The sequence below is a fragment of the Dipodomys merriami genome, unplaced genomic scaffold, assembly GCF_024711535.1.
Source record: "Dipodomys merriami isolate MVZ:Mamm:240054 unplaced genomic scaffold, mDipMer1.0.p SCAF_14, whole genome shotgun sequence".
Taxonomy (NCBI): Eukaryota; Metazoa; Chordata; class Mammalia; order Rodentia; family Heteromyidae; genus Dipodomys; species Dipodomys merriami.
The window spans coordinates 17,432,501-17,444,567 of NW_027202715.1; the positions used below are offsets into that span (position 1 = coordinate 17,432,501).

Here is a 12,067-nt window from a genome sequence, read left to right on the forward strand (position 1 = left end):
GCGAAACAAAAACCTAAACATTTCTATGTGAAACCAAAGTACCACAGTGAACCACATGGGAGTTCATGTAAAGCAGCCATCTGCAAGGAAGCAAGCACCTGGACTCGACTGCTAACCTCATGGAACAGGGGCCTCTGAGGACAGGAGTCTTTTCCAGTTGCCAGGGACCACGTAGGGACACCTGGAAGGAGTTGGGAGCTAGCAAGATCAGACTCTTGAGCTGTTTTAGGGTCAGGTTTTGTTTTGTTTTAAATTTAATCATGAAAACTACGCCAGCTGGCACTGAGGCAAGGAGCCTGGAGGATGAACAGAATCAGTGACAGGGAATCAACCCTGAGCACTCTGGTCTGTACAAGGATGCTTTACAGGAAGATAAGGCAAAATAAGGACCTTTGGGCGGGGATGCCATACCTGAGCTAAGAGTTAAGAGAAGAAATGGATAAAGGAGGTGTGGGGGAGAGCCAGGCCCCCACACTTATGAAGGGAGTAAAAAACAAGAGACAGAGAGAGAGAGAGAGAGAGAGAGACAGAGAGAGAGAGACAGAGAGACAGAGAGAGACAGAGAGAGACAGAAGGACAGAGACAGAGACAGAGACAGAGAATAAAGACTCTAGAAATGCTTAAAATCAGGAGCACCAAGCTGGACAGCTGGAGATACTATTTTCTTTCGTTTTGTTTATGCAAAGTCTACTTATTTTAGCTGCAAAGAGTCAGCTCGGCCTTTAATATGTGTAGCTTCTTCATCTTTTAACATGAGATTTTCAAATGGCATCAATACTCCAATCTCCTGGAGGAAACAATTACTCCGTAAGTGGCTACAACTGGGTTATTACTTCATTTTCCTGAAACTTCACATATTAAAGCAAGGTGAGACTACGAGGGTGCGAGCAAACACGGCCCGAACAGTTCCAGGTAAACCAACCTGCAGGCATCCCCTGAGGTGGAGACAGGTGAGGTGGGGGGGCGCTTTTCAGAGAGCGGGGAAGGGCAGTCCAGGTCACTGTCTTTCTCCACTGAGCACAGGGGCGCCCGCAGGACCCTGCTCTTCAGTATGACAGAAGTGCTGTCCTCAAAGACGTCGTCATCTCCCATTTCATCGGAGCAGAAGTCTGGGCTCCCTGCCAGCCCACTGGAGGACTTGGTGGCATGCAAGTGAATGGCATGGCTCTCTAGCTCATGGAACCTGTGCAGGCTGCTGGCACTCAAGCTGTGGGAGAGTGAGAACAGGTACCGGAGCAGCCGCCGGCTTCGAGACACAGACTCGCCATCTGTTTTCTCTTCTAAGAGAGGGGCGTGCAGGCTGCCCTTGCTGGCTTCCACCTCTGTGGTGGCTGAATGGTTGGCAGAAAGGGAGGAGACCTGAGAGTGCTTGGGACGACCAAGAGGTGGGCGGGCCAGAGCTCTTTTCTCTTTAGCATGGGGCCCATTCTTTCTGAGCCCTGGGTGTTGAGGGGGTGCCAGTTTTCCTTCAGAACATGTCTTCTCCACGTAGTCAAAGCTTTCCAAGGCATCCTGGGTCTTCTCACCCACATCGTTTAGTGACTTTGAGAACGTCAGTGTTCTTCTGGCCTTGGAGTTCTTCATAGGCTTCAAGGGCTGGACCCATTCTGAACCAAAGGAGTTCCTCTTTGGTGCCTGTAATGTGTCTTTACAGATAATTGTCACAGGGAGCCCTTGTGTCACAGACCTCTGGCAGAGAGGTGCTTTCAAGACAACAGCAGACTGCACGGGACTGTAGTGACAACAGTCAGAAAACACTGCACCGGAACTGCATGCACAACAGCGGGATAAAGCACAGAGGGAAACAAGTTTAGAAGAGAACAGACACCACAGTGAAGAAATGAGACTCTGGTAACTGGGCAACGGCACATACAAGTGGGCCAACAATGGAAAACAGAACCTACAGACACTGTTGTGCATTTGGGGACAACCGAGCCAAGGTGGCATCTGAAGCAGTGTTACCTGCAGATGTCCTGGTTGGATGGTGTGACAGAAGTGCGAGAGAAGGCAGACACTGGAACGGATGCAGATGGAGGACTCCCAGCCTGCAATGACACACCTTCAGTCAGTGTTGAGGAAACAGTTTCCCTGGCAATGGCAGTAGGTAGAAAACGCTAAGCGTGCTTGCTATTCCCCACTGCTCTGCAAGGATTATGCATTGGGCTCCTACGTGCCTAGGTGAACAGCTCCAACAGCATTCTTTTTTTTTATCTGTGGCAAACGTGTAGCCACAAAACACCTGAGACCAGTACACATCACTTCTAAGCTCCTACAAGTTTGGTGGCTGGTTATTTCCCAAGTATCTTAACTTAGCTAGTGAATATTAACTTAAGAAACTAAGCACAAAGCCAGATGATGGTGGGTCACTCCTGTAACCCTAGCTACTCAGCAGGCTAAGATCTGAGGATCCTGGTTCCAAGTGAGCACAGGCAGAAAAGTCTGTGAGATTCTTATTTCCAATGAATCACCAAAAAAGCCAGAAGTAGAGTTGTGACTCAAGTGATGGAGCATTAGCTTTAAGAACAAAAGCAAAGGGACAGCCCTGAGTACAAGCCCCAGGACTAGCACGCATACACACAAAAATTCAGGTGCTACACAAATGTAAGAAAGAGTTCTCCTCCCTCCACAAATCACACAGGTGCCTAGGGCACTGGTCCACAGAACCTCACTACCAGCTCTCTATCTCCATAGATAGACTACATGATCTGAGGCCACACAGCCACAACACAACCCAGGACACTCCAGAGAGATGCAACCCTACACCTGAGAAGTAAGGAACATAATCAAGAGAATTGACAAAATAGAGCCTCTGAGGGTACTGCCAAATTAGAGACAGAGAAGTACCACAGTGAGAAAAGAAATGGAGGGGGGTGGTAATGGGGGAGGGGAGGAAGAAAGGGAGGAATAAGATGGAGGTAGGGAGTGAGGACAAAGGAGAGGAGCTAGGAGGCCCCTGTTTCCCATGCTAACCCCCTTGGGGGTCTAGCTGTGTTTTGTTTAGCAAGGCATTCTAAAGTCCTCACATCCACCAAAACTCGCTTTGCTTATAATAGATAGGCAGGCTCTAAGTGTGTATCCGGAGGATTTTATTGTTGTACATTTGTACAACCCTATATGGCACAGGTCATTCACTCCAAATGGCCTCCATGAGATCAAGTATGGGTCATAAAGTATGGTAGCACACACCCGTAATCACAACTACAGTCCAAGGCCAGCCTAGGCCAAAGTGCAAGATATGTATCTAAAACCAAAGTAAAGTAAGAAGGCTGAAGGCAAAGCTTAAGAGGGAGAGTACCTGCCTAGCACGTACAAGACTCTGAATTCAAACCCTCATACAGGAAAAATAAAAGATGCAATAAGTCCAAGAGGGAGCGGGCTGCTGCTGGCTTAACACAAGCTACTGTCTTACAGTAGACCTTTTTGCTTTGTTTTCTAAGACAGGGTATCTCATTGTTTAGCCCAAGCTGGCCTTTACTGTTCTCCAGCCCCCGCCTCCCAAATAAGTAGGAGCATATATATTCTAACACACGATAAATATATAGTAGATAGTATATAGCACAAAGTATACAGGATGTACATAAAGCAGTGACACAATGACAGTTTTTAAGTGCCACACTTCTGTGTAACCAGCAGCATCACAGGCTCACACCAGCATCACCACAAACACGAGAAAATGCTTCACCATGACAATAAGACAGCTACATTGTCACTAGGGAATAGGGATTTTTTTTAATTCCTTTATAATCTACAGGGACTATTGCTGTTATTGAGCACAATATGAATATGCTGTGTACGCCTATGAATACAGACACAAGCCAGGGTGAGCATCAGCTCTATTCCACTGGAAAGGCTCAAGAAACAATGTTATCACTTTGAGTAAACCCCTAGTTTCTTGATCTGGGGGAGGGGAAATCCAGCATGGCTCATAATTCCCTGGCTCAGGACAAGCTTCTACTCTCTCTAAGTGTACCCCAAGTTCCGCTGTCATCTTGGCATTCTACCAATATGACCTGTGACACCTGACAGCCACCAGAATGGCACATGCCACTGCTCATGCAACACAGGCACTAACCTGGAGAGAGCCAGGACTGGGGTGCCAATTGGACCTCTGCTTGTATTCCTTCCAGATTGAGGTTAGCCATCATTTCAAATCCAATCAGAAGCCTGATCATGAACTTTCCTGCCTGGTCTAGCTCTGAATCAGGATCCTTAGATCTCAGCCTCCTGAGCAGCTAGGATTATAGGCATGAGCCACTGGTACCCACCTAGACATATTTTGTTAAGCACTAATGGACAAAATTCTTAACCATTCACATACAGACACAAAAATGACATTCTTTAAATTAAGCCTGTGTTGCTATGTCTCAGGATTCTTCCTAAAAGAAATAGTCTTAGGACTTACGTGGACAGGGTGCTGTTACCCCTACACCATGTCTTGTAGGCCCAACTGCATGGGCTGTATCTTTCTCTAGTACTTCCCCTACCCCAGGGCAGCATGCCAAGATCTCACCCCTTGGAGCGTTCTCTAGCCCTAAGCTAGGCACATAAGTCCTTTGGTACCAAGGTTTTATTGTCAGTTACCAGAGAGAGAAAGAGTAAGGGAAACAATTAAAGTACCCTAATATCCCCAATCTTTGCTGGTTCTCTGATGCTTAATGCCAATCTCATCCTGAGATGGAAAGCCTCACAAGGGCTGGGAATAAGGCTCACTGGCACGCACTTTCCTAGCTTACACATAACCCTGGGCTGCTCATTCCCCAGCAATTCATGAACTTCTTGCAGTGATTGGCTAGCTGTGTTGAGCCTCTATAGGCAAGGCCAAAGAAATATCATGAAGGCCACAGGCTGGGCACATCTGTAGGAGAGACTTGAAGTTACCACCGCCCCACCTCAGGCAGACTTGAAAGGAAGGTGTAACCAGCCTCCAGCTGTATTCACAGCCTCCTCTACTCACTTCAATCAGTCACCTCCCTTCCTCATTGCGCAGGTTAAACTCAGCTGATGACACTGAGTCCCACAAGGGCTTCTCTCTGGTGTCTCTGAGGCTCAGAGGATCCTATTAGAAGGGTGGAGTCTTATATGGAGAATGCTGCCAAACCAGGGTCAGCATCTGGGAAGTGACAGGCCTCAGGCAGGAGGCTGAAGTCAAAGAGAATGTTCATACTTGCCTTCTGGCCTTCAAGTAACTCACAAGTCTCTGGTAACATGGCATTAGTACTTGGCTGGGGTAAAGGCCAAGGCGGGTGGGGGGAGACAAAGTTCCGTGAGGAAAAAGTCACCCGGTCACAATGGGCAGGGCCTGCGGTGCTCTGAGGTGGGGCCTGTCCCCGCTGCAGCACAGGGACTGACACAGGGTGGTGCTGCAATTAGGTGTGTAACTGGTGTGCAAGAAGGCGGCAGTGTGCTGCCCCGAGGCTTCCTGCTGGTTCCAAAAGACACTTCCTAATTGTAAGAAGAAAAATGTGAAGCAACTGAACAACAACAAAAAAGTCCCCTTTCCTTAAGATAACCTCGGGGTTCTGCCCAAGCCTGAATCTCAGCTGACTCTGAAGAATGACAATTTTAGACAATTTGGTTATATGTGCGTCTCTTACTAGTTTTCTTGCCCACCAGATCTACCATTTTCAGTGATTTTAACAAGGAAACAAACACAGTGGCTCACACCTATAATTCCAAGTACTTGGGAAGAAATTAAAGAGGACAACAGTTTGAAGCCAGCCTGGGAAATAAGTTAGTGAGACCTCTCCGCCCTCACAAAGAAGCTGAGTGTGGTATAACCACCATACATGGTCATACATGTCCTGGGTCATGATATGAGGCTAATCCAAGCAAAAAGTGAGGCCCTATGTGAAAAATAACTAAAGCAAAAGGGGCTGGGGGTGTGGTTCAAGTGACAGAATGCCTGCCTAGCAAGTACAAAGAGTTCAAATCCCAGTATGGGGCAGGGGACACTTCATATAATTCCTTGGTGGTTCTGGTACCCCATTCTGCTCTGTGTCCTTTTGGGAGAACCTGCCACCTCTGCAGGGGCTATGCGACCCAGTCCTCAGGACATTTACTTCTCAGGCAGGGCAGAAACATACCACTTTCTCACTATGGGACAACCTCGAGGCCTTCTTTTCAGTCACACCCTTCCCTTGCCCCTTCTTCTCTATTGCAACCCCTTGTTGGGCCTTTCCTGTGCCAGCAAAGAGCCTTGAAAACCCTGGGGTCTCAGGACCCCAGCCAAGGTGAATTTATCCATGTGATTTCCATCAGCAGGTATAGGTCCGCAGGAATGGGCTGTTGGGCTAGCTTGTTTTAAAGTCACATATCTAAAGGGAATTAACAAGGAGGATAAGAAGTAAGCAGGTCTCATGTCTGCATCTCCTACTGATAACTCAATTAAAAAATGGGACTGTATGGCTCTTCAAACATGGGAAGGTGCTGAACCTTCTCACTGTGAGTACGTAACAAATCAACTGCAAGAGATGACATGATAGGGGGGGAAATGATGATGTTTGTAGCACAGCTAAGTTAGCCGTAGTGTGGGGACAGGTGTGTTTATGCACTGATACAACCTCAGCTGTGGGCAACAGTACTCAGAATTACAAAGGTACACTTACTCTGTGCCAGCAGTTCTGCAGGAATTCAGGTCTGTACAGCTCTGCTTATGATGGCAAAGCACCAGCACCAACTTGATCCCCATCTAGTTATTCCTACCTGCAGGACCAACTACCAGGCAGAAAGGCTAGAAAGGGAGGATGTTCTCTTTGTGTCCCTAACAGGCCCACAAGGGAAGCAGGCTAAGAAGCACTGCTGCTATCTGTGCAGGATACCAGACACCTGCTGGAAAGGACACCAACTTCATGGAGACCCTTTGGCAGTGCCATGCCATGCAGATAATTTCTAAGCAAAATTTTACTGGGAGTGTGGCTCAAGTGCTGAGTACCTGCCTAGCAAGCATGAGGCCCTTAATTCAAGTCCCAGTAGCACATAAGTACAACAACTAATAAATTCTTTGTCAAATCAGGGACAACAGGTGAATAAATTGATTTAGTGGCTCATGCTCTAAACTTTAAAAACCACAATAGAACAGAGAGAGTAGCAGTCAGAGCATGCCTGGCATAGTAAGGATTAAGCCTTTCAGAGGGAATTTTATTTTTTCAGTTGTTGGCATGAATCAACTGGGTTTTAATGTAAAACCTATGTCTTATGATGGATCACAGTCAAGGTAAAACTGAAAGCCACTGGCTATCCAACTGAATTTCTACAATGAAAACAAAAAACATCAAAATAAGTCAAAGAGCTCAGGTTCTCCCCACTAGTATAGAGAATATGGATGCATTGTGTGTCTGTGGCTCAAGAGTACTGTTATGTGCTGGGCTACACTGTTCAAGGTAACACTCATTACCTGCAGGTCCATAGACCTCCCACTGTGGCTACCACTGGGGCAACAAGCAAATATCATCACATGTGGTACCCTTTCTCCCCTCAAGCCCAGTGTGCTATCAACCTCATTCACTTCCCCTTCTGCCATCAGCCACAGCAATTTCTCTTCTTTTAAGGATTCATGGGATTTCCCCTGGGGCCATGCATATAGTCACAAGTCGTCTCCCTATTCCAAAGCAACCTGTGCTGTCACAATCAGGGAGCAACAGAGAGTATCCGGGCATGCAGAGGTTTAGGAAGCAGGGTGGGACTATCTGGGGGACCATTCTGGAAGTCCTGCTCACTAGATCACCTTTTTCTTTGTGCTTCCTCCTCAGGAAATTGCTAAAAGTTACTGTCTCCCCTTTCAAACTAAGATAGTGCTTTGCTCCTAACCACCACCTCAGCAGGCCCAACTTTCTATAACAGAGACAGTCTTGGGACTGGGAAGGTGGCTCAGTGGTAGAGCACTTGCCTTGCATGCATGAGGCCCTAGGTTCGATTCCTCAGCATCACATAAGCAAAAAGGAAAAAGCCAGAAGTGGCGCTGTGGCTCAAGTGGTAGAGCGCTAGCCTTGAGCTGAAGAGCTGAGGGACAGTGGCCAGGCCCAGAGTTCAGGCCCCATGACTGGACCAAAAAAAAAAACAAAAAACAAAAAGCAGAGACAAAGTCTCATTTGGTGTTCAGATACTGAGATATACAGACTAAGGTTACTTCAGTAAACTTCCTGCTTAGTACAGAAATTACTGTCAAAACCAAAGGTTCATGATACTCTTGTTTCTATAAATAAATTCCCAATTGTATTTGTCTTCAAACAGAAGCTACAATTAAAGGAGGAAAGGCCAGTGTGTGGCTGCTGTGGCAAATTTATGTGGATTCTTGTGCTAGGGCTTTCACAAAGGCAATTAATTAAACCTCCCATTAACACATATACAACATAGGATTCAGGGAGGAGAATGGACAATAAGAACTACTGAATGCCAAAAGGACTTCCATTATAAATGACTTCATGAACATTACCCCAGAAGAGGCAGCACCACAGAATTATTTTCTTTCCCCTTTTGGGCACAGTGAGGGATCAGCACAGCTAGAGGAAAGGCTGTGGCTTAACGCTTTCTTAAGGCTTGCCTTCCCAAGGTGTCCACACTATACCTGGAATCTTGTAAAACAATTTGGTTTTGGCATGAGCAAAATGGCTTCACAGTCCCAGAAACTATAGGTGTAACCACAGGAAGGACTAAAGCCACATAAACAGCAGGGCGAAAGCACTGCGTCTGATACTTATTACTCACAAGTTTACTATTGTAATATGCTTTAAATATTTAATGTTTCAAATATAATCAAAGCATATTTTCATTGCCAAGAATTCTTTGAGGAAATCAGAACTGAAGGCAAAAGCACTGCTTATAACTCCAAAGTCCTCAATGTACTCTGGGACACCCCACTGAGCAGTTTAATCATTTAAGAATGGGGCAACTAACCACACACAGGCCAGTGCCATGATCAAATATAGGCCAGTGCAGGATGCAAAACGACTCCATTGGGAGACTTGCATGCTGCCCCTGTCAGACACTCCACCCAATGGATGATAGGGCCCATCTCTGCTACAGAATGCTTCCTTCCCACCCAACCCCCAACCCCCATCCACCACAAGCCATGAAAAGAGCTTTGGCCCAGGCTGCCAATCTGGCCAGCCTTGGCCCAAGGAGCACGGAACTTGAATGGTTAAACTATAGCCAAAGGGACATGCCCAAGATGAGAACACAGAACCCTAACTTCATGCTAGGGCTTCTCCTTCACAGCCAAATGAGGCAGAAGGTGGGAAATGAAACCAGTCACCTTTTGTAAGACCTACCCCCTTACACACACAATGTAAGCAAGCATTGTTTCATTTTTGTTTTTTGTTTGTGCTGAAACACTCTACAACCAAGCCACGCCACAACTCTCACCTGCCTGGTCTCTGTTCTACTGTTTGCCTAGCACTGGCTACACACTTCCTGCTCCTCCAAGGACATTCCCACAGACATTGTAAGTACCTGGCTCCTCCTCACAAAGGGCTCTTCACCATGCCTTGGAACCTGTTTATTTCTTCCAATTGCACCTAACCAAGGTTGAGGAATATGTTTCTAGATTAATACATCACATTTGAAACTGCTGTAGTCTGGCCTGCATACAATAGGTGCTCAATGTATATACTTCCTAAATGAACCAAACTGCTACATTTGGGAAGACTGTACTTCCAAAATGCCTCAGGAGTCTCACAGACTTGAACACAGTGCAGGTTCCCAAAGTACTCACAGGAGCGACATTTATCAATACTTGCCGCATTAGGACACTTCAAAATATAAGAATGCATTGTTTTAGTGTTCTGGGAGAAGATGTCATCTTGCCCAATTCCTAGCCCTGGAATCCCTTGTACCCCTATAAGAGAATGAGGGTGGAAAGGCAGAAAATGCTTTCTTTTTTTATTCCATGTTTCAGAACTGCCCCCCCCCTTCCCTACACTCCAGGAGCCTCTGAATGAAACTTGGAAAATGCTGGCCTAATACCTTACCTGAAAAAACTAGTAAGAAAGAAACATGAAAATATGATAAGACACCTTTAGAAGAGACAAAGCACACACACACACACACACACACACACACACACACACACACACACACACACACACACACACACACACACACACACACACACACACACACACACACACACACACACACACACACACACACACACACACGCCTCAAGCTGATGCAGGCAACTCATCCAGATCAATCCCTTGGCTCTCACTGCATGCACGTAAGTCTCTTGTCTCTGAAATAGTTGTTTTCTTCACAATAAATTAAGAAATCCATACTTTGCCTACTCTGCAGTATAGGAATCTGAGTAATCAAACCTCTGACTGGCCTACTGTGGATTAAGAACCAGGAAAGCAAACCCGGCCACAACATGTCCTTGAAGCAGAATTGGGCTACCAAGCCTCCCTACTGGACTGTACTACAATCAACCAGACACTTTGTTCCATCTCATTCCTGTCTAACAGCAATAATAACTAGAAAATAGTCAAGATGTCTAAGTGAGTCAATGCTCTCATTCTTTGGGATATGCTTGCTAAGATACAGAGCAGAAATACTTTAAAGTGGTCCTTACACATGCCTAGTCTAACTTCTCCCCAAGAACATCTGACTGATGGGGGGAGGGGTACATACTATTCATGATATATTAATACATTTATGTAGGACACCAAAAACAGCCTACAGTGTAGTGCCAGCCTTTGCCAACCTCAAAAGCTAGAGAACCCCAGGTGGCATCCAGGGCCCTATCTTCTCACCGGGGCACGTGCTACAAACTGTCTACACTGCTCTACAAACTGTCACTTGGAACAGATCCAAGTCTCAGAGTTGAAAGGAAAGGCTTCTCTCAGAGTGAAGTCCATCCTATCTGTGCACTGCCCTGTGCATCTCATTCCTCCTGAGCAGGCATCAGCTGAGGCTCCACAAAGCTTATGTATGGTTAGGATTTCAATTTCCTGGGATCTGCAGCAATTCCAGTGGGACAGAGTGGGCTTGGCCTCCCCTGAGAGGAAAACCCTGGAGCACCCTTACAATGTTGGAGCCTCTGCTGCCTCCTGGACATACACACCTTCACAGCTGATATGCTTCTAGAAAGTGCTAAAGGGACCACTCTGCAGGGTGAGATGCTGTGAGAGGGCAGATCAAGTTCTCCTTTTCTTAGCTGGAGGTAACTGGGGTCAGCCAGGGAAGTATTAACCTTCCTCTTCATTCCTTGATCATTCCTTTCATTCCTGGCAGACACACAGTCAAGGTGTGTGAAGGCCCAGCTCCCAAGGTGCCAAGAGGGATGATGACAACACAGAAGGAAAATGACATGGAAAGAAAAGACAGCCAGGGGTCTGGTGACATCTGTGAGCAACTCAACCACAGACCACCTACTTTCAAATACCTCACCACCTGAGCCATGAATCTAGGTTTATATTACCACTGTTGGCTCTGTGTAACTCAGTCAAACGCATTCCTAAGACAGATACTCTATTTGCTGAGATTTCTTCTACAGAGTTTCCCCTAAACACTTTCCTCAACATAAAGTAGCCTCATTAGAGAAATATAACTGCAACAATTGTCATGTGATCTTAAAGTTTACTACAGAACTGTATCAAAAGTTGATGTCTTTAAAAGATAATAGTATCACAAGGTCAAAGGTTCCTAACTGTAATCCTAGCTATTCAGGAGGTTGAGATCCAGAGTACTGAGGTTTCAAGCCAGTCTGGATAGAAGAAAAGTCTGCAAGATTTCATCTCTAAATAACCAGCAAAAAACAAGTCTGGGGCTGGGAATGTGGCTTAGTGGTAGAGTGCTTACCTAGCATGCATGAAGCTCTGGGTTCTATTCCTCAGTACCACATAAACAGAAAAAGCCAGAAGTGGTGCTGTGTGGTTCAAGTGATAGAGCACTAGCCTTGAGCAAAAGCTTAGGGACAATGCCTAGGCCCTGAGTTCAAGCCCCAGGACTGGCCAAAAAAGTCTGCAAGTAGGGCCCAAGTGGTAGAGCGCCAATCAGTCAAGCATGCAAAGCTAAGCAAGTTCCAGGTCCTGAGTTCAACCCACCTCCCCATCTCTCCCCTCCAAAAAAGATA

The 12,067-nt window shown here is 46.3% G+C and overlaps 1 protein-coding gene across 9 annotated transcripts in view; it reads right to left on the minus strand.

Moving 5' to 3' along the window:
- Nucleotides 1–12,067, minus strand: part of Marchf8 (membrane associated ring-CH-type finger 8) — a 99,925-nt gene that overhangs the window by 6,471 nt on the left and 81,387 nt on the right. For 7 of the 9 annotated variants that reach the window (XM_070020875.1, XM_070020870.1, XM_070020876.1 and 4 more), the window contains 2 exons: nucleotides 1,963–2,045; nucleotides 923–1,768 (listed from right to left, as the gene is read on the minus strand). In XM_070020875.1, coding sequence (XP_069876976.1) covers nucleotides 923–1,768; nucleotides 1,963–2,045 — 929 coding nt within the window. Of the gene's footprint in view, nucleotides 1–922; nucleotides 1,769–1,962; nucleotides 2,046–11,056; nucleotides 11,256–12,067 lie in introns of those variants that run through there. The other 2 variants (XM_070020873.1, XM_070020879.1) reach the window with 2 other exon arrangements.